We start from the raw sequence: 22,571 nt of genomic DNA, 5'->3' as shown, positions 1-22,571 counted from the left end.
ACCTTAGAAGATCATAGAAATGACTGAGCTCGCGCAGACGTTTTTTAATGAAACATATTTGAAAAAACAAACAGCGCGTGGCAATCTCTACACGTAATCTGTGCAGCGCAGACAGAAGAGCTTGCGCAAATTTCGGAAAAAACAAACAATACCTAAAAGTGGCCCTATGCATGTTGTTTATATGATGTGGAGGCGAATCAACCAGCCGTGACAAAGGACAAAATGCTCACGTCAATCAACACTGTGTATGCATATAAAGCCATGAGTCCATGACCCACGATCTCAGATTCCTTTTGACAGTCTGTTTTCTTCCTCCCACCCTCTGTCTCTTTTATGTTATGCGTCGTCGTTTCTCTCACTTCCACCGCTTCTGAATCTCTATTCTATGGCTTCCCTCATTGAAGCTGGTTGGACGGTACGTCTTCTCATCTTCCTACATTTCACACTCGCTCTTTTGCCCTAATTTGTTCTCATTGACGGTTGTTTCTTAGCTCTTGTTACTTTTCCGATCAATTGCTTCATACGGCATTCAGTTGTCATTACATTAGTATATATTATTTATTTCAAATCAATTAGCGGAATAACAACTTAGTGCTATTGTTTGTTTAACTGCTAAACTGAGGCATTGATTATATCGAGACATTGATGATTGGTTTAATTTACTGTACACACTTTAAAATTAATTTTGACACCCTATATGACCGGTATAGGTGTATACTGGTAATATAAGATGTCAGGGAATGCCTTTTACAACCCATATACACTTGTATACAAGCCTCTTATACGGCTCGTATACAGTTATACGGCCCATATCGCATACATGTCAAGGAATGTCAGCTTTGTCGTGTGATGTGAATGTATACGGCCTGAATACAAGTTGTATATATAGCAAGACCCAATGAAATAGGTGTAGGGAGATGATACTATGGAACATAAATGGATGCAATCATGAGAGGATGAGGAGTGAACTTGTTGTAGGATCAATAGGATTGAGAATTAGGGTTAAAGTGGTCATTCTGAGTGAAAAGTACTATGAAAAGTGAGAAAATGGAATAGTATATGTTGCTACACCTATCATTTCCCCTTTTTTTTCATATAAAATGTTTAAGAAGAATTTGATGGTGAAGCTTGGTGGTCCCTACCGGTCCTCCCTGTATATTGTTAGATCCATGACTAATGTCAAATGAAAGCATGAAACAACTATGGACCATAGAATCTTTTGTAGCATAGTCGATTCATTTATCGTTGAAATTTTACTTCACAGTTCATGACGTTGTTTGCTTTAATGTGTATCGGGTCATGACGGTAAAAACAGAACATGTGATGTGTGAGAATCTTGTTATATTTCATATTTGTTCTATTTTTGGACAGACCACAGAAGATGCATCTTCCTAAAATTCGCAAACAATCCAGTGCCTTACGAATAATTTTTGTTCGGTGCCAAATACTTTATCTGATTAAACGAATTTTCTACGACACACCCCTTGTGGTTATTTAAAACTCAAAACACTTTATTTTTTTATAGTTAACGTAAGCTTAATATGTTTTTGTACCTTAAGTTTGTAATTTGTAACTAGAACTCAATTGCTGAAAGTGAATAGGAAATCACATACGGTAGACATGAGAATTTCTTGTTTAACGTAAACTTAAGATTATTGTGGATTAATAAGATGGGGATCGTTTTTGACTCGTCTTTTTTTTTTGCAGTACCTGATCACTCACTTTAGTGACTTTCAGCTGGCATGTGTGGGTAGCTTTTTTCTTCATGAAACTGTCTTCTTCTTATCAGGACTTCCTTTCGTATACATCGAAAGGGCAGGATGGCTCAAAAAGTACAAAATTCAGGTTATATGTATTGCCTCTCATGCACCCGTTAACTAATGTCATACATTACTGCATTTCGTATATGAAAATATTTATGCTTGTTTCTAGGGCTGCAAACGAACCGAACGAACACGAACGTTTGTTAAGGAAATATACGTGTACACGAATTGTTCATGAACACTTACCAAACAAGATTTTTTCTCCGTGTTCGTTCATTAAGAAAATGAACATGTTCATGTTCGTTTGTTAATTTTAGACAACGGACGCAAACGAATTTTCATGAACACAAATCAAACAAGCGTTCATGAACAGAATTTATAAAAAGTGGGACTTAGTAAATATTTTATACGTCGGAATTTTGAAGTATTTAACAAAAATATAAAAACTAAAAACACTAATGAACTATCGAACACAAACAAACATACCGAACGTTCACGGACATAAATGAAAGAACGCGTGCTCTGTTCATCACGTTCATTTAACTAAACAGACAAAATTTCTTGTTCGTGTTCATTTGTTTAATAAACGAATGGACACAAACGAACTTCCCGCCGAACAGTTCAGAAACTGTTCGCTGAACGTTCGGTTCGTTTGTAGCCCTTCTTGTTTCTTCAACAATTGACATTTTGTTTGCAGGCGAAGAATAACACAACTGAAGCTCAAGAGAAATGTATTACTCGCCTACTGTTTTATCATTTTTGTGTCAACCTACCTGTTATGCTTGCATCCTATCCTGTATTCAGCTTCATGGGAATGAAAAGTAGCCTTCCGCTCCCATCCTGGTATTTTTCAAGTTCTTTATATACTAGCACGTTAGTTGTAGATTAGAGGTGTCAAAACGTCAGGCAAGGGTCAAAATGGTAATTTTATACAGGTCAAAATGAGTCAGGCTGAACCTAAACAATGTTTGTCAACTTTTTTTTTAATTATTTTGAACCTGAAAGGGCCCTTGAAGTTTTAGTGTGCCTCCAGAAGGCCCATTTGATGTTCTTTTATACTTTCTTGAGTTGGCAAAATGGATAGGTCGGGTAATGGGTCAAAATGAGTCGAGTTGATCCAAAACACTTTTTGCCCTAGAAAATTGATTTATGAGTAAAATGCCATTTTCGTCCCTGAGGTTTGGCCAGTTTTGCGACGTTCGTCCAAAGGTTTGTTTTTCCGCATCTGAATCCAAAAGGTTTGAATCTTGCCATTTTCATCCGGCTTGTTAACTCCATCCATTTTTCTCTGTTAAGTCAGCGGTATTTCCGTCTTTTTTGCTAACTTTAAGGGCAATTCGGTCTTTTTCACTTTATAAAAAAAGACCGAATACCCTTGAAAAAGAACGAATTGCCCTTTAGGTTAACAAAAAAGACGGAAATACCCCCGAACGTAGAAAAATGGATGGAGTTAACGAGCCTGATGAAAATGGCAAGATTTCAAACCTTTTGGATCCAGATGCGGAAAAACAAACCTTTGGACGAAAGTTGCAAAACTGGCCAAACCTCAGGGACGAAAATGGCATTTTACACTTGATTTTTTTAAACTCAAGTAGTGTCAAGTATGATAAAACTGTAATTTTCCATTAGTAATCCGTTTATAAGTAAATAACTCGAAACTGCCACCTCTATTGTGGATCTTTGTTTGTACCTCTGGAAATTATATTTTTTTTTGTGACACTTTATTTTTGCTTATTTCATCTAGGTAAGTGATTCATTTACCTTTTAACTTTGCAGGAAAGTGATCTCAACTCAGATACTATTCTACTTCATTGTGGAAGATTTCATATTTTACTGGGGACACAGGATTTTACATACCAAATGGCTGTACAAGCATGTCCATAGCGTCCATCATGAGTACGTTAAGGCACCCAGTGGCAGGAGGGGTGGGTTGGGTAACGTGCCTAAATGGGTTGGGTTGCACAAACACTTTCTTTTGTTCATTTTCAGTTTCCATAAATAGTTAATGTGTTTACAATAAACAATTATGTTCAATAATAATCTAAAGAGTAAATTACACGGATGGTCCCTGTGGTTAACCAAAATTTTTAGATTTAGTCCCTAGCTTTTTTAAAGTACACAGATGGTCCCTGTGGTTTGCACTTTGTAATGCATTTAGTCCCCAACTTTTGCCAACAGTACATCGATGGTCCCAGTGGTATGCACTTTGTAACGCATTTAGTCACTAAACGTTGGGGACTAAATGCGTTACAAAGTGCAAACAACAGGGACCATCCATGTACTTTTGGCAAAAGTTGGGGACTAAATACGTTATAAAGTGCAAACCACATGGACCATCCATGTACTTTTGGCAAAACTAGGGACGAAATTCAAAATTTTGGTTAACCACAGGGACCATCCATGTAGTTTACTCTTTTTTTTTTTTAATTTGTCCCGCTTGAGATAAAACACAATCAGATTGACCGATTCTATGTTATGTGTATTTACTAAACTTTACGTGTGGTATAATTACAGGTACGCGACACCTTTTGGATTGACTTCTGAATATGCTCACCCAGCTGAAATATTGTTCCTCGGATTTGCCACTATTTTCGGTCCTGCCATCACGGGACCTCATCTTATAACTCTTTGGTTGTGGATGGTAGTTAGAGTTCTGGAAACGGTTGAGGCACATTGCGGTTACCATTTCCCGTGGAGCCCCTCAAATTTTCTTCCGTTATATGGAGGGTTAGTAATTTAATATGCATAAGTTAAATTCATCGTTCATTTTAAGAAATATATCGCTTGACAAATTTCTACTTTTGTTTGCATTTTTCAGCTCGGATTTTCATGATTATCATCACCGACTGATATATACCAAATCGGGCAACTACGCGTCAACTTTTGTCTACATGGACTGGTAAGGATTTAAAATAGCTTCTTTTATTTTAGATTGTAGTAACCATGGTGATGATTATCTTATTGTTTCGACTTGAAGTTGCAGTAATTTGTTTTGTAAGTTCAAATAAACATGTCTGACTGAATTATCAAAGGGTACCTATTTACCCATCTCTAACTTTTTTTAACTAAGTCATAGGCCACCCAATTATGTATTAAATTTTGTTTATACCAAATCTGGCCGAAAACATGCTTGATGACGAAAATGCCCTTATATCTTAGGAAAAGACGAACGTGTCAAGTTATGACAAAAACCTAACACAGAATTTGTAATCTGGTTGGAGTCAATTTCGTGTCGTTGGGTTCGCAGGGTGACCCATTAAACTCGCGTATTTTATAAATTCATTAAAGAAATGTGTTTTATGTAATAACTTAAACTGATCGGGGGGTATTTCTGCCAAAATTTAAAAGAAAAATGAACACCAGAATCAATAGTTCCAAAATTTAAAAGATAAATGAACATCAGAATTATAGTTAGATTAAAATTAAAGGAGTGAGGGCAATTAATGATGCTAATCTTTGCAACTCGATTAATGTTATTGTATGATCTTTTTGTCAGGATATTCGGCACAGACCATGGTTACAGAAAACTGCAAGCGCTGAAAAATGAAGAGGTAGCTGATATTAAGGACAACTGACAACACCAACTAAAACATGATTTTAGACCGAATCGGGTTGTTTCAAGAAAAAGGTAATCGTTTTATAGATTTGTTGGTTACTGTTGTAGATTCAACAACTTCTAAATTTCAGGTGTGGTGACTTTTTAGTTTCTTTTACATGCGCCTTATGAAACTACTTTAAAGTCTAGAGGTGACAATTTTGGTATTTGACTCGTATAAAAAAGTCAAAATAGGTCAATCTGATCCAATACAACCCCCTATTTGATCCACCTATTGACCTATTATTCAATTCAATTTTGACTCAACCGTCTTGTACCTCTACTTATGATTTCAAGATTGTTTGAATATAATGGATTAGGATCAAATACAAAGGATCCTAATTGTAAGAAGTGTAAGAAGGATTTATAGAGTGACAAGTGTCCAATAACCTAAAAAAACCCACTATACAAAAAAAACCCCACTACAAAAAAAAAAAAAAAAAAAACCTTAACCACCACCACCAAAAACCTAAACCAACCCCCCCCCCCCCATCACCCACCCAAAAAAATTTTTTTTTTTTGCCGAGGGGGTGGGGGTTTAGGTTTTTGGGTGGGGGTAGGGGTGGGGGTGGGTGTTTAGTTTTTTTTTAGATTTTTTTAGGTTTTTTTTTTTTTTTTTGGGGGGGGGGTTAGGTTTTTTTAGGTTTTTGGGGGGTGGGGGTTAGGTTTTTTTGGGGTTTTTTTTGGTGAGGTATAGTTTTTTTTTTGTTTTCTTTGCCGCGGGGGGGGGGGGGGGGGGGGGTTAGGTTTTTGGGTGGTGGTGGTGGTGGGGTGGGGGTGTTTAGGTTTTTGGTGGTGATGTAGTGGGTTTAGTTTTAGCTTATTGGACACTTGTCACTCTATAAATCCTTCTTACACTTCTTACAATTAGAAGCATTTGTAGAATAACTTGACCCTGAATATAATTATGGGTGTTGACTTCTTTTGGTTCCTTCAAATAGTTATTGGGAGGGCGGCTCCTCTACAAGAGGCTTCTCTGGTACGAAGCATACGTGAGAAAATTAGCCATTGATCAATAGCTCCCAATATCAATGGCTGAAAATTAGGCGGTGGCAATTTGGTAAATCTTAGGTTCAAACAATTCACCGTTAATGTATTAGGCTATAGGGTGTGGTCATGACCATTAAGACCACCATTACCCTCTATGTCAGCGTCATGTCACTTCACTCTCATCCACCACCCAAATCCATCATCCTATATGGTGTGGTCATGACTCATGAACCAAACCACCATCCCCATTTTTTTTTAAATTTATTTTGTGTAAAATATATCTAATTAATTAAGAAAAGGGAGGTGCATGGTTGCCATGGTATAAATCCATGTGAACCATGGTGGCTCCTTAAGGGGAGTGGTGTAGCACATCATCCACCATCCTATGTGGCAATCGATGACCCATCCCATGCCCTCATACCCCTTAGTGTTAACGAGCATTTAATTCTCTTTAATTCACCTATTGCTATAGTTTTCTTCAAATAAATTTATAAGATTTTGAATACCCATTACGTGATCTCATTATAGTATGTGAAACCAAACTAAGTGATTACGCAGTTATGTAACAATACTAGACTATGTATTATTACGTGACTACGTGATTTTGAATACTCATTTCGTGATTACGTAGTCAAGTCATCAGTTGTACTATTTCAGGTAAAAATGTAATCACCTGTCTTCATAGCCTATTCATTCTGACCTTTCGTTCTAAAATAAGAAGCCTATAGTAACCCAAAGCTCTCGACAAAACAACCCAAATCAACTTATTTCAATGACTTTGGGTTGAGTGTCGGATCTAGACGAGCTCAAGTTGCTTATCGAAATATCTCAAGTCGTTTGGTGACTATTTATTTATTTATTTATCAAACCAGACAAACTAACGACAACCAGGGTCATATACATTAGACAATATGAATATATGATAAACATAAACATTAAATAATTTTGGTTGAATTTCAACAAAATATAAATTTTAAAATCACACAAGTATTTCATATTGCAAGATATTAAAACCCTTGAACCATACCAAAATATAAAGGTAAAAGTCACCCAATTATTTCATATTGCATGCAAGGCCTAAGCTTGATCGTTGTAACATTCTCTTTCTCTACTTGTACAATGTCACAACATTCTCTCCTTCTTCCCTCCTGAAATCATATAAGATCAAGTCAACAAGTTTGTTTGTAAGTGGGTTCTAACCCATATTTTGGTTCCTAGATTTTCAAAACCGACCAGTTTTGATTATAAACAAAAGACAACCAATATGTTAAGCTTACCGTTTCAAGTCTCGTCACCGGTGATATCACGAGAATCTTCTCCACAACATTAGCCGATCGACTCCCGCTCATCAAACAAGGAGGTAACCGTGGAAATCTTCGAACATAGCTTGTCACCACCTCCTGCCGCTCGCCTCCACCAGGATATTCCTCCACAGAATCCAAGTAAAAATAGTGAGGAATATCACAACGATTCTTGCTAAGACCCCTAGTGTTCATCATGAAAGCCGGCTTAGCCCCTTTTCGCCATTCAGCAAACGTCTGTATCGGTACTTGTAAAAGGCTAGGCGCGAGGACTTTTTCGTATATATGCACTGAGTAGCCCCAAGACAAGGAGAAACTCCAGTTCTTGGGGTGGTTGTAGCATATGCTTTGTTGGAGGAGCCGTGACTGGTCGGCTTTTGCGGATTTCATTAAATGGTCTAGTGACCGAGGGCGGTCCATAGTGGGAAAGATCGGTTCGACCATGTCAAGGTGGTGTAGAGAGACCAAAGGAGTCTGTGGGTGTGCTGATAAAAGTCCTGATATGTCCTCGTGTAGATCAATCTGCTCAAAAAGGATTTTTATTAGCTTGTTGCCCGTTTATCATCTATCTCGATGTAAATTCATAACACGTTTCAACTAATAGCAAAATAAGTTTATGGAACACTAATTAATGATAGATCTATTACTTCAGTATAAACAGTAACAAAACAAATATTAGTTTTCTTTTTTCAAAATAAAGTATAAAATATAAGGCTATCTCAAATGCTTTGAACGTTGTTTTCAACCCTAGTTTTCTTTTTTTCAAAATAAAGTATAAAATATAAGACTATCTCAAATGCTTTGAACGTTGTTTTCAACCCTTCCCTTTGTCCGCTTCTATGTCATCTTAAAAATATACATATCTCCAACACAATGTCTTCTCTCATCTCCCTTTACTCTCATTTCACAAAATTCTACAGCTTGTAGGTTGGAGATAGACGCCTAATGTATTTATAATAGAATTAAAAAATATTTTTATTGTGATTGAAAAAAATTAATGTTGAGTTATGTTGTTTATCTGTAAATATATGGGAAACACTGTTCACCCTTTATATTTTTTTAATATTTTTAAAGATGGTTGTGAGTGAATGAGAGAGAAAATGTAATAATAAAGGTATAAAAATATTATTTAATCGAAAATGAGAGAGAAAAAATAATGATTTTTAGTGTAATTATATGAATATAGATAAAGAATCGATTCTGAATGCTCTAACTAACAAATTTGTAAAACTTTGATGATCCCACAAAAACTATTATATTTCTGGACTTATATTGAATACCTTTTGAGATTTTATAAACCAAATATGATTATTTTGACAATTGTAGAATAAAAAATAAAAATAAAATAAAAATTAACAAAATATAATCAAATTTACCTGATGAAAACCTTTCACTTGAGTAAGTGAAACCCCCAAATCAGCCACACAAGATTGCAAGATATGGTCACCCCCATGAAAATTTTTGTACCTCTCTAAACACACATCTAAATTCTTGGCCAAAATGTTAGCAAGAGGGTAACTAAAAACCAATCCAGCACCACCAAATCCCATCACAAATGAAAATAGACTATTAGATATAACACTTTCTGAATTCATACCAACATAATAGTAACCATTGTGATCATACTTATTCAACACATCCACCAAGTTATCCAAAAAGAATATGGTGTCATCATCCCCCATCACATACCACCTCACACCTTTGTTCTCCGCGTTGAATGTCTCTTTAATAATTCTCGCGATTCTAATGGTGTAAGGGACGCCTTTTTGGCTCATGGTCTCATTAGAGACATATACGCGTGGTGAGGTGGGGGGCCAAGGGAGGTGTTGTATAGGGGCTTGATCAAAGAAAAGGAAACCACGGGTTCCATTTGGACGCCACCATGATTCGACGTAGTGTTTTCTTGCATGCCAAGTTTTTACAGCACCTGAGATGCTAAATACGATATGGGAGATGTTAGTAGGGGTGGCTTCTTGGTTTGGATAGAGGGTGTTATGGGTGTTCTTGAAGTAATTGAGATTGAAACTCGGTATTAAGATTTGGGTTGTCTGGGAATAAGAATTGGTAGAGAAGATCAAGATCGAGATCAACATCAAGATTACCGAGAGCGATAATAAGCTTATGATCATCGGCTTGCTTATGCTCATTGTTGGTTTTTTATGGATTTGTGTAAACATTTTGATTAATGAGCAAATGAAATGGACATTCAAGGAAATCTTTTTATTAGCTTTAAAATGTGATTGTGAACGTGATGCTTGTTCTTCAACATCTTCCCTTTGCAACATTTTCCATGCCATTGTTGATTTTCAAGTCACATGAATAGTATTATGTCTATTACTTGAACGATAAGATAAGATGTTAACACATGATAAAAAAAGATTATAGAGAGAAAATATTTAGATTCTTTTTAAATATTATCATCTTAGAGAGACGTTGAGTTGAATATTAGTTTAAAGTTATAAACCACGAAGATCACATACACAATTGTACATATTACTTTAACTATGATACATAAGACTATAAACATCCCACAATCTCTCACTTTATCTCACAAACACAATATATATGTATAATTGTTTTTTTTTTTTTTTTTTGAAAGTTATATATATGTATAATTGCGATTACGGTTCTCATAATCCTTTATTTAAAGTTAGTTTTGTATTTAGCGCGCTCCTACCATCTTTTTTATTTATATATTCACTGATTCACCATAAATAACAAAAGAAAAAGATCCTTACATACATGTTTCTTTATGCTATTTTTAATGCTTTAACGGACGATGAATGCGTGGTGGATTGGTGGTCATGTTTAGTAGCATTCAAATGAAATCATTAGATGTTCTTTTTTAATCTTTAACCACAAATGAAATGATTCAAATACCGAGTTACAGCATAAAAGGTTACCGGCTTACCAGTTAACTTTTTGCCTTTTTGGTTTCTAACTTTTTGTAATTGTTGTTGTTTTTTTTAACATCCAACAAATCCCGGCCACTGAGTACATCTGTTGGCAACCCACGCGGCCACGCCCACGATCGTAGACAGCGCTGGTGACCCGGTCCGTCACCAATTATAGAGGATACCCACCGCCCGAATGCCCACTGTAGTAAAACCCCTAGCACACACATTACATTTTGTCGCGCATGACATTAATTTCTTACTTTCAATAACTATTAAAAAACAAACATTGCCTTTAAAACCCGAATAATATATATATAGCAACTCGGAAAAAAAAAAACATATGAGATCAAGATACAAGTGAAATAAGTTAATGATCATGCTGGTTAAACCAGCATTCAACCATCAAGAATTCAACTACAATTCACATATGAACATAAAACATTACTAACATTAATAAATCATCTCAATCGTCAACGTAAATGGTTTCCTGCTGAAACACACCCCCGAAAATCTTCCTCACTTCTGCTTTCGACTCTTTCGGTTTGGGCTGCTGTGCGGGTGGTGGCGCCCTTTTAGCCGCTGCAGGTTTCTTGACCACGGCCGGCTTAGGTGTCAAGTTCTGCGCCTTGGCTTGGCCCCTAACCGTTGCAATCTGCACTTTTGGTAGCTCGATCGGGTTGTTTTTAACTGCTGATGCGAACCCTGAGCTTAGTTTTCCCCATGACAGAGCTAACCCTGGTGCAGTATCCGGGTCTGGGCCATCTTCGGTTGTGGGTTCGGATTCTGGTGTCTCTGTGATTTTGCTAGTGGCGGTTTTGAATCGGGCCATGAGGTCGTTGAAGGACTTTTGGGCTGTTGCAGCCTGTTCTTGGAAGTCGTCTGGTGAATCCAGTTTTTTGACATCTTTCTCGGCTGCTTTTTCGGCAGCTTTTATGGCTTCTTCGGCTTCTTCTGCTTCTGCCTTTGTAATGGCGTCTACGTAAGCTTGTCGTCTACCGTCCTCTAAAATCGCACTAAAATGGGTGGGGAAGACAAACGGGTTGGGTAACGGGTTAGAACATACAAAATTTTTAAAGGGCAAAACTATTGGCACACCAAAGGTGCCTATTTGCACACTTTAGGGTTTATATACACGACGTATAGATCTGTACACAGCTTATAGGGTTGCATAAAAATCAGTGTCTGACCGAGTTCAGTTCTGGTCTGGCAAGACAATATTTTATAAATGATTTAAAAAAAATAAATAAATAAATAAACCACCCTTTATATACGCTACGTATAAGCCTATACGCAGCGTATATAAAGGGACAAATTCCCACATCGTATCAGAGATTCTCTTGGGAATTGAAAAAGGTGGCTATACGCTGCTGCGTATAGGCCTATACGCAACGTATATAAAGCTAGGGTTTGGTGTGCAAATATGTACACCCTTTTAAAATACACATCGAAATGGAACAAGTCGAGTTGACCCATGACACTTTTGTCCACAAATTTGACATTTTATAAACAATTAATGTACCAAATATGATCTTAAATATCATTACACTTGGATAAAGAATCTACATTTTCAATAAAGTGATGTCAATATTCAAGCAACTTTCAACTCATTTGGCCCGTTTTTCTTTTTCATTTGACCCGTTTGAGATAAATATTCATTAGCAAGCCGGTCGAAACCATCACCTCTAGACTATAGCATAAATTGAGAAAAGGATAACAATATATTTTCACACATTACCTGAAAAGTTCACTCACAGGCTTTGCAGCTGCATCCGGACTTGTAGCAAGTTCCACAACCTAATAAGAAAAAATAACCATTTAGAGGTGGCAATTTCGAACATTTTACTTATGAATCAGTCATGTCTTAACTCTAACGGGCCATAAAATCTAAAAAAGTGTATTGCTACCGCTAGCCTAAAGATCTGTTGATTAGAATACGTTTTGTGTAATCTATTTAACACACAGTATTAAAAAAAAAAAAAAAAAAAAAGTGTTCCGAGGTTTCTAGTTACCTTATTTTCTGCTACTTCTGTGTTGGAGAAAACATCTGCAACCAACGAAGCGATCTGAGACTTTGTTACCTACAGTTTTCATGATCATAAATCAATCAGATATGAAAAACCCGACTCTAATTCACCGAGATTTCAACTCTTCAACAGTTTCCTAAAATGTTTTTAAGGATCTAAAATTACTTGATCAAAGAAACAATGGCATACATTACATTACATTACTTTGTAGTCGTTTTCCTGTGTGATTCCTTCAGCGGTCACAACAACGTTGTACGAACTCTCAGAGGCCGAATCATCGGTCAGTTTGGTCTTGATCAAAGTGTACTTCAAATCAGTTGTTATTAATCCATCTATAAACTCTTTCAAAGTCAATGGCTGTGACTTTGAGAAGAAGTTGTTGAAGAATGATGAGATCCCATCAAGTACATTGTTGGTTGAGGTGAATGATGGTGTTGATGCGTCGTAGATTATGGTGATGTGGCTCACACCGGCTAGTTGAGCGCCTTGGATTAACTGCAGGGCTTCTGATGTGGTGACCTCTGTGGTTGGACCGTTTTCACATGGGCCGATTGTGACTACGGCTTTTGTGGCGTTCCCGATTGCTTTTGCAATGGCTTCGGGGTCTTGGAAACTTGATTCCACCGCGTTCAGGCGTTTGGATTCTTCGGTGGAGATTACCTGTGTAGAATAATGAAAACATCGTAAAGTGTTATGCATTATTAATAGGCATGTAAACAAACTGAACTGTTCGGTGGGAATTTTGGTTTATGTTAGTTTAGTTAATAAGCGAACGAGCATGAACGTAAAAACCTGTTCATTTAGTTAAATGAACGCATGTGAACACATGTCCTGTTCATTCATTTATGTTCGTAAACGTTCGTTTATGTTTGTCGGATTACCTTCGTTTACGCTAGTTATGTTTGTTCAGTTATATTCGTTTGTTTATGTCCGCTTACATATTTATTTAAATTTATTTATATTTATTAGCAATACTAATTGGCCTGTCATATCACCCAATCAAATTTTAAATCCATGCCTTGAGTAACCGGGCTAATAAACTGAACGAACGAACAAGAACAGGTTCATTTTCTTCTTTCACTTACGCTCGTTCATTTATGTTCGTTTAGAACAGAGGCGTAGCTTTCAAGGGGCCGGGAGGGGCGCCCGACCCCCCGAACTTTTCGCTCAGTAATGTTATGTATGTGCGTTTCGTATAGAATTTTCTAGGTATATACGTTTTTGACCCCCCAAATATTAGGTCCGGTGACTTCCGACCCCCCGATGAAAATTTTCAAGCTTCACCACTGGTTTAGAACATATACGAACACAAACATGTTCATTTTCTTAACGAACCAACATGTAAGAAAATTCGTTCAACATAAACGACCACAAACATGTTCATTTTCTTAACGAACGAACATGAACAAGAAAATTTGTTCATTTTGTATGTTCATGTTCGTTCGTTTGTTCAGTTAAACTTAAACGAATGGGCATGAACAAGCACCATTCGTGCTCATTCGGTTAAGCTTAAACGAATGAGCATGAACAAGCACCATTCATGCTCATTCGGTTAAGCTTAATCGAATGTGCATGAACAACTCCCGTTCATGTTCATTCAGTTCGTATACAAGCCTAATTATCAATCAACTATATAGAAACCAACCAAATCATATCATACCATATCATATCTCTTAATTATGGTATAAATAAATACATACAAACCAAACCTTATAATTAACCGCCAACCGCGCTAAATCCTGTGCAGCACCGAGCTCAGGCACACCCGCCCGAACACTAAACCCTTCCCGAAGCAGCGTCTGCGCAATCCGAATACCCGCCTGTCCAGTAGCACCAGCAACAAACACCGTATTCGGATCCTTTCGTTTACCAAACACCGCACCAGACGATCCATTATTCACAACCCGTATCAACGAATTCACATCCGAAACCTTCCCAAAGTCGAACCCGAAGCGAAACCCATTCGAATTCTCCGTTTCGACATCTCCAGCCGAAGATGATTCACTTTTCTTAGCACATACAACCAATCTGTTTGGTTTTTTGAGTGAAGTTAGTCTTGAGTGTGGTGAAGTGGTTAAGAGAAATGAATTGGCTGTTAAAGCTGGAGCCATTTTTGAAAAATTGAAATATCTTTTAATGGTTTTTGTGGTTCATTTAATTTGTGAGAACCTCCATTGGAGGGAAGGTTTGATACTGTGTGTGGGTGTTGATCATGTTTGAATATTATCTGGATGATGAGGTGTTGATGGGTGGCTAATAGAATTTTGCCACGTGGATATTGTTATCTGTTTTTGAAATTTGGGTGATCAGACGTTATGAGAAGAAGATACTCCCGGGAGAAAACTACTTTTTTTGAGTTTGGGATGAAAAAAAGAAACACAAAATCATATAAAAAATTTGACACCACTATTTATTAATTGGGATGGGTATTCGGATACGCGTATAGGGTGTTTGTGCGTTGTTGCGGGAACACAATACTTAGGCAATGTTTTCATAATTGGACCATGACTCGAAGATTTACATAATCGTAGCGGTGTCATTAGCCTTACACATGTCAATTAAATAATAATTTTACATAACAAGTATGTATGAAAACCATTGTTGCATCTCAATAAACATACACACGAATACGAAAATAATAGTCATAAGCATATTAAAAAAAATCCAATTGTTAACACTTGCATCGCGATGAGTTGTAAATTTGTCGTAAGCATTATACACTTCAATTATCGCATCTACATATACTGTCACACCCCGATTCCCGGTGGGCCCGGATGGGTATAGTCGTGACGGTTGGATAACAGTTATCACAATATAATAATATGCAGCGGAAGTATTGGAGTAAAATTGTAACACCCCAAAAACGGGTTTGGTGATCAAACCACGTTAATATTAATGAACGGGTAAAATACCGTTAGTGGTAAAAATTAACCCGGTGAATATTATGATTTAAATAAATAAACCTAATATTAAATAAAAGGTGAACGAAAGCTTTTGAGAAAATAAAAGTTTACAAGAGGCCCGAGTTAACGAGACTTAAAATAAAACGGGTTATAACCTCCCCGAACCCACTAAGTTAACTAGGAACGTTTAACCTAGTTAATAAGAGGAAATATTGTTGGAAATAAGTAGGTTGTGGTGTCACAACCCGATATTGTTGGTAATGTCATAGTCAAACATACACATAATAGCACAGCGGAAGTCTTGGAATATAAAATATTATTGCAAACCCAATTGTCTGAAAATACCAAAGTAATAATTACAGACGAGCTTGTAATATCAAATCCACAGGCGGATCATTATAAAATGTACAAAATGAAATTTAACAGACTTTAGGGCATCCTAAGGATTTGCAAGATCTTTTATTGACACCAAGCAGCTCATAACCTAATTGCGTATAGTACCTGTCACTTAGTCTTTTGAAAATTGTAACACCCCAAAAATGGTAAATTATGTATAATTGTTAAAAGTTAATTATAAAATAAATTTAGTTAAAGAATATGTTATGATATATGCCTAAGAATGAGAAAATGCCTAAGAATAAACAAACACATAATCTAGAGGGACTAAACATGGCAAAATGGAAAAAGAAAGTATTTAAAACAAACAAACTCAAAACACACACTGGGGTGTGTGTTTGAGTTCGACCAAGACAAGAGGAAAAGGGGCAAACCCTTCTTGGCCAAGAACAAGCAAATTGAAAGGGGAATCTAATGTTAAATTGGTGCATGAAACTCAAATCTTGATCATCTTAACCTTCTTAACAAACGGTAAGTTGAAATTTTGTGATTTGATGATTTTGAAGAAAGTGGGTTTTGATCAATCTTAAAGATGCATGAATTGGGAATGAATGTATGTTAGTTTAATCAATTAGAACGAGTATATGCTTGAAATTTCTCAAATTAGTGACCTATGTTAGAAAACCCACTTGTATGCATAGATGATGATGAATGATTAAAGGTTATAGGAGTAGTAATTGTTGTAATGTAAAGTTGTAGGAAGTGTATTTTGATTATAGATAGTTAAGAGATGAAAGATTAGTTGAAATTGTTAAGCTTGACAAACCATGATGTGAATTAGTAGGTTTATGCTTGAACACTTGTACATAATGCATTGTTGATGGTACACACGCCAAGTGTTCGACAAAATGCCTCAATGAGAAATTCTGCATTTTTGACTTAGAATATGTATATGATGGTCATGTTTTAAGTTTGTAAATAACATTCGAATTGAACTAAGATGCTTTATCCCAAAAACACCATTGAGAAGTAAATATGGAATGCGAAAGTCTTAATGTAAATGTTTATATGTATAGGGCTAAAGGAAGAAGGTTCAAGCCACACGAAGCAAGAAGGAAATCAAGACCGAGGTATGTTACTTGTACATTTTGAATTGTAGTAAAGGTGTCTTTATGTTTTAAATTGTAGATTTGATTGCTTATTGTATCAAAGTGAATTTGTTATATGTTTATGTTGTCGAATTATCCCGAACGGGTCAATTCATTAGAAGTGTATGTTAGATGTAGGTTTGTGATGATGACTCGTTGTAAACGGGTCAAACAATTGATATGTGAATTTTGAGAATGAGTTTACTAACATCCGTTTTGAACGGGTCGAATAATTAGAACGAATCATGACAAGGGTGTTATGTTGCAAATCCGTTGTAAACGGGTTAGGATAAGAAGAGCCTTATGAGGAAGAATGGCTAAGTAATATACTCATTCCGAATGAGTCATATGAGAAAGAATGGTGTAACCGAGATGGTTATGAAAACAAGAAAGTCGAATTCAAGAAAGAGTTAGTCAAGTATTGTACTAATTTAAAATGGCGAATATTAGTTCATCATGTTCATTGAAAATTAGTTGAATTATGAATTATATGCTAATGTTGCTTTTGTTGTATTGGTTTTAGGTAAAACTCAAGTTTAGGTGGTTACGCTTCGCTCAAATCGAACACACTTGAACGCCTTTCATGCGCTTCCGCAACTTTTGAAATATCGTTAATGGGTCAAAATACTTTTGTTAAAATAGGTTATGTTTGTTAGTTAAAACTTTAACTTGATGTGTTAAGTCTTTTGTAAATTCTAGTTTGTTGTGAATGTTTAAATTGCTACAGTTTTCGTTATGTCTTTTGGTATGTGTCGTAGGATTAATTGTATGATGATTGTTAAAGCAGGGAACCGCTCATAGTACGAACGGGTCATGCCCAATTTTTTGTTAAAATAGTATGTCAATACTTATATTTTCGAAAAAGAAAAAGTGGGCGTTACAAAAATACGTCAGTTTACACTGGTAAATACTTTTAACTTATTTTCCCTTATACGGGCTTGGGATACGGTAAGTTATTACCGCTTGCTCGGGTATGGGATAACTTAGCCGGATTGTGGCTTTTAAATCCGCATAACCCGTTTTATCCTGTTTTGTTTGATAACTTAAACATTGGGGGTTAACACGACCGTGTCCTGGATATCCTCGGCTCATTTAATTGCAAGTGGCCACGACCTAGAACGGGGTGTAGGCATACACCTGACAGATGCAAAAATGCTAAATATATTTTACCTACAAGGTTAGGGATAACTCCTTTATGGGTTTATAAAAGTGGTGTGTCATTTAATCATGTCTCGATTTCTATATTGGGCCCTATATGTATTGACAAACATGTAAAATTGTGTACAAGATTAAAAGTTTAATTGTCCCAAGTTATAAAAGATTTTTCGTGCCTTGTCCACCTAAATCAAATTTTAAAAATGTTTTCAAATGTGTCAGTTAATTGTATTTACCAGTGTAAACTGGCGTATTTTCAAAAGACTAAGTGACAGGTACTATACGCAATTAGGTTGGGAGCTGCTTGGTGTTAATAAAGGATCTTGCAAATCCTTAGGATGCCCTAAAGCGGTAATGATTCGCCTGTGGATTTGATATTACAAGCTCGTCTGTAATTATTACTTTGGTATTTTCAGACAATTGGGTTTGCAATAATATTTTATATTCCAAGACTTTCGTTGTGCTAGTCTGTCACACCCCGATATTTCCACATAATACCGGTGGGCCCGGCGGGGAGTATCGTGACGTAGTTGATATCATCATTGTCAATACACACAATAATATAGCACAGCGGAAGGCTGGGTAAATAAACTATTACAAACCATAATGTCTGAGTGTTCGAGTGTATGAATATACAGACTGGAATGTAATAAGATCCACAGGCGGATCATAAATATACAAAGAAACAAAAACAACAGACTTCAGGTATCTATGGATTTGCAAGATCCTCTTATGACACCTAATAGCTCCAGCCTATTACAAGAGGTACCTGTTAATCAGTCAATAAGAAAATACGTCAGTTTACACTGGTAAATACAATTAACTGACTCTTTTTGAAAACATTTATGAAAATTAATTTAAGTGCACATGGCACAAATCATTTATAACTTAGGACAATTATTTAAAGATAATCTTGTATACAGGTTGATGCGTGCAAGTGTGTATATGTTTTAGATATTTTTAAGCCCTTTTTACACTTTTTAGCCAAGTTTTAAATTTATAAAACACGATATTTACTAACACTACACACACATATGGGCAAGTGCACCCATCGTGGACGTAGTATAGTGTTGGTAAGATATCGAGGTCGTCCAAGGACACAAGAGCTTTTAGTACCGGTTTATCCTCAACGTCTAATCAAATCAAAATGTTAGAAAAGATTTTTAAAACTAAGAAAATAAAACTAACTAAATGCTGAAAAATAAAAATAAAAATAAAAACAGATAGACAATATGAATCACTTGGATCCGATTCGTGTATAGTGTAACCTTTGATTATTTTCTCACTTTTGCACTTGTTTAAGAGATTATCTTAGTTATTGTAGTAGGCCCCTCTTTTGAAGGTGATGTTACCCTCAACCCAGTAGTTTGAGTCAGCAAGGATACAATCCTAAAGGGTCGGATTATTGAAAGATAATTAATTAAGTTATTAATGCAAATTATGGTAGGCCCCTCTTTTGAAGGTGACGTTACCCTCGACTAAGTAGTCAGAGTCAGCAGGGATACAGTCCTAAATAGTCGGGTTATAGTATTAATGGTAGTTTAACTTATGAGGGGGTCAAAGAGTTTGGATCCCTGCCATCCAATACCTTTGGGTATTGAAGGAGATCCTACTAAATTTGACCCAGGTCCCTTGCAGGACCTCTAAACGCTGAACAAGGGCAAGACTCTTACCAAACCGTTCCCTTAACCCCCCGACCAGGTAGCCAACATACCTCCATATAGACCGTGGAGATATGAATGGTGAAAATCTTTTATTTTATATAGACAGTAAAATAATGTCAAGACACCACGGACAAACGATAAGGAAGAATCACCTTCAACATAAGAAACTAGTTATTAAAGTCATTAATACAAAACCAAATAAAAAGTGCAAAAGATTAAAAATAAAAAGTATTACACTAGACACTTGTCTTCACCAAGTTATGTAAGAGACTTAGGCAAACATGGCATTTGATTGTCCAGAACTCTTACGATCAATCTTGGATCCCGTGACGACTCACACACTCTATGATGGATAATGGATGATGGTGGTGGATGATGGTGTTATGGTGGTGGTGGATGGTGGGTGAAGTGTGAGAGAGGTGGTGTGCCAAGGGATGAGTTGAAATGGCTCCAAGCACTCCTATTTATAGGCTGAACAGAAGCCTGGGCACGGCCCCGTGTCCGTCTGACACTCTCTCTCTCTCTCTCTCTCTTCATTAATTGTAATTCGCAATTACAATAAATGCGCCTGCAGTACTCTGACCACGCCCCGTGTCTGCTGGGCATGGCCCCGTGGTGGGCAATAGAAGCTTCTATTAATTTGTCTTTTCTGCTGCTTCTTGGGCACGGCCCCGTGCTCGCTGAGCACGGGGCGTGTTCAGTCTTCTACTTTCTTTGTTTTGTTTGGGAGGATGCTGTCGAGGGGTCGGGCAATCCACTTTTGTCCGTTTTCTTGTATTTATGTTAGATTTTGCTGTCTTTTTGTTTCTTTTGTTAATTTGAGCTCATTTAATCCTGAAAATACAAAAGGAAGACAAAAACACACTTTTTCCAACATTAGTACTAAAAAGGGTTAGTTTTATGCCATATTTGATATAATTTATATGTTGCATTTTGCGCGTATCACAGGTTTACATGTTTGTCATACAATTGGGGCCGGTTGGAAGTCGGTCATGATTAACCGACTCACCACTTATAGAACCCACAAAGGAGTTATCCCCAACATGTGGGTTTATATATATTATTTAGCATTTGCATCTGTCAGGTGTATGCCTACACCCCGTATATAGGTCATGGCCATTTTCAAATGAAATGAGCCGAGGATATCCAGGACACGGTCAGATTAACCCCCAATGTTTATGTTATCAAACAAGACAGATTAAAACGGGTTATGTAGATTTATTAATCACAATCCGATTAAATAATTTCATACCCGACCAAGCAGTATTATTATAATACCGTATCCCAAGCCCGTATAGGGAAAATAAGTTAAAAGTATTTACATGATGCTAGCAATATAACCCTAAAGCTTTTTGAAGGCACCTTCTACCGGAAGCTATTTAATCTGTATAGAAGGTTTGTTAACCTATTAGGATGCTAACGGGTCTTTAATTAAGTCAAGGACTTTGACCGGCTAGCTAGAAGGAAACCTTACGGTTCTAAACGCTAGATTAAGCGGAGACCGGAATAGAATGTGGTTTAGACCCGACAAGCTTGGATACTTGTATAATATGGGTAAACTAAACACATTCTGGAAATTGAGAATTTAATGATAAGATTAAGCCCATTTCGGCTATTTTACGTAAACTAGTCACGTAGACCGATCCGAACGCATAAACGCGTAACGGGTAACCAAATAAATTATATACAGGTCTTAATTGTTATTATGCTCAAAATATGTTAATACATCAGTAAGATGTTAACATATATGCCCAAAAAGTAATTTAAACCAAAATAAGTCCCATAAGGGTACTTTGGTAATTTTAATGCCCATAAAAGAGTTTAAATATTTAACTGAGTTTCAGGTCTGATTTAATTAGTAAAAATATGTATTTTTTTATAAGTTATAACAGTAGGGTATTCTATATATGTGAAATTTATCTTATATAACCAAACTATGCACCGTAGGGGCATTTTGGTAATTTCACATAGGCTTTAAAGGTCAAAATAGACTTCTTAGTTTAAAAACTTTGGCTTATTGTTTAATTATATAAACTAACTTAAAACATCAGTAGGTAATAAGTTTTATATGCCAAATATACTTTTAACTCAAACTATGTGCTAAAAACGCTTAAAAGTCGGTTTTAAGGGATGTTCGGGTTAAAATAGGAAATTTGAGTTTTTGATCAGTTTATAAAGTTCAAAATATTTTATTTATCATATAAATCAGTATCAAAAAGTTTGGCATTAACATGTTATGTAAAACTCATTTTATGCATGAAAAGGGTAAAACCGACCATTACCGAAATCAAGCTATAATTCTATGTTATGCTCAGCCTGAAAATAAATAAAAATCTTCAAAAATCCCAAAATATTATTTTACATCAGTAGGTAAAAAGTTTGGTATCAAAAATTGGGTTTAAATGGGCTTTATGTTTATTACGCCATTTAAATAATAAAAAGCTCCTTAATCCTAATCTAGACCTCAAACTGATGTCAAATTTTCGGGACAAGTCTAAATATCAGTAGCAAAGGTGTTAGTCCATTCACATTGCTAAAAATCTCAGTTGTATGTCAAAAGGGCGTTTATGGCATTTTTAAGCATAATTACGATCAAGTGCATATAATTCAAACCATTAGGCACCATACAATATAACTCCAGAGGGTTATACTACTAAGTAATGTGGTCCTAATGGAAGCTTAAAACATGGAAGAATTAAGCTTGAACGGGTCAGAACTGAAAGTCAAAGCAAAAGTCAAGCTTTTGCGACTTTCGGCTATAAACTGACCTTAGACTATTAATTGCCGGGTTAGGA

General features: G+C 36.3%; 3 protein-coding genes and 1 long non-coding RNA gene across 4 annotated transcripts; 2 read left to right on the top strand and 2 right to left on the bottom strand.

Annotated features, from left to right (window-relative positions):
* Positions 1-244: 244 nt before the first annotated feature.
* LOC110868287 (methylsterol monooxygenase 2-2) lies at positions 245-5,614 on the top strand. Its single transcript, XM_022117417.2, has 7 exons — positions 245-415; positions 1,708-1,845; positions 2,461-2,606; positions 3,540-3,659; positions 4,278-4,490; positions 4,582-4,662; positions 5,260-5,614. Exons 1-7 carry the CDS (start codon positions 386-388, stop codon positions 5,336-5,338), a joined length of 807 nt encoding a protein of 268 aa, XP_021973109.1. The 5' UTR covers positions 245-385; the 3' UTR covers positions 5,339-5,614.
* A 1,589-nt stretch (positions 5,615-7,203) lies between these two features.
* LOC110936825 lies at positions 7,204-10,076 on the bottom strand. The gene is made up of 3 exons (XM_022179231.2): positions 9,026-10,076; positions 7,626-8,171; positions 7,204-7,496 (listed from the first exon to the last, which is right to left on the bottom strand). Exons 1-3 carry the CDS (start codon positions 9,944-9,946, stop codon positions 7,395-7,397), a joined length of 1,569 nt encoding a protein of 522 aa, XP_022034923.2. The 5' UTR covers positions 9,947-10,076; the 3' UTR covers positions 7,204-7,394.
* Positions 10,077-10,832: 756 nt separating this feature from the next.
* On the bottom strand, positions 10,833-14,947 carry LOC110868278 (protein PLASTID TRANSCRIPTIONALLY ACTIVE 16, chloroplastic). The gene is made up of 5 exons (XM_022117410.2): positions 14,280-14,947; positions 12,775-13,230; positions 12,556-12,624; positions 12,282-12,340; positions 10,833-11,559 (listed from the first exon to the last, which is right to left on the bottom strand). The coding sequence occupies exons 1-5, from the start codon at positions 14,679-14,681 to the stop codon at positions 11,010-11,012; spliced, it is 1,536 nt and encodes a 511-aa protein (XP_021973102.1). The 5' UTR covers positions 14,682-14,947; the 3' UTR covers positions 10,833-11,009.
* Positions 14,948-16,200: 1,253 nt separating this feature from the next.
* Positions 16,201-17,693, top strand: LOC110936819. Its single transcript, XR_002590300.2, has 3 exons — positions 16,201-16,340; positions 16,886-16,939; positions 17,481-17,693. It is a non-coding gene; the product is annotated as an uncharacterized LOC110936819 (long non-coding RNA).
* Positions 17,694-22,571: the final 4,878 nt, after the last annotated feature.

This window comes from Helianthus annuus, chromosome 1, assembly GCF_002127325.2.
Source record: "Helianthus annuus cultivar XRQ/B chromosome 1, HanXRQr2.0-SUNRISE, whole genome shotgun sequence".
Lineage (NCBI taxonomy): Eukaryota > Viridiplantae > Streptophyta > Magnoliopsida > Asterales > Asteraceae > Helianthus > Helianthus annuus.
This window is presented reverse-complemented; position numbering and strand designations above follow the sequence as displayed.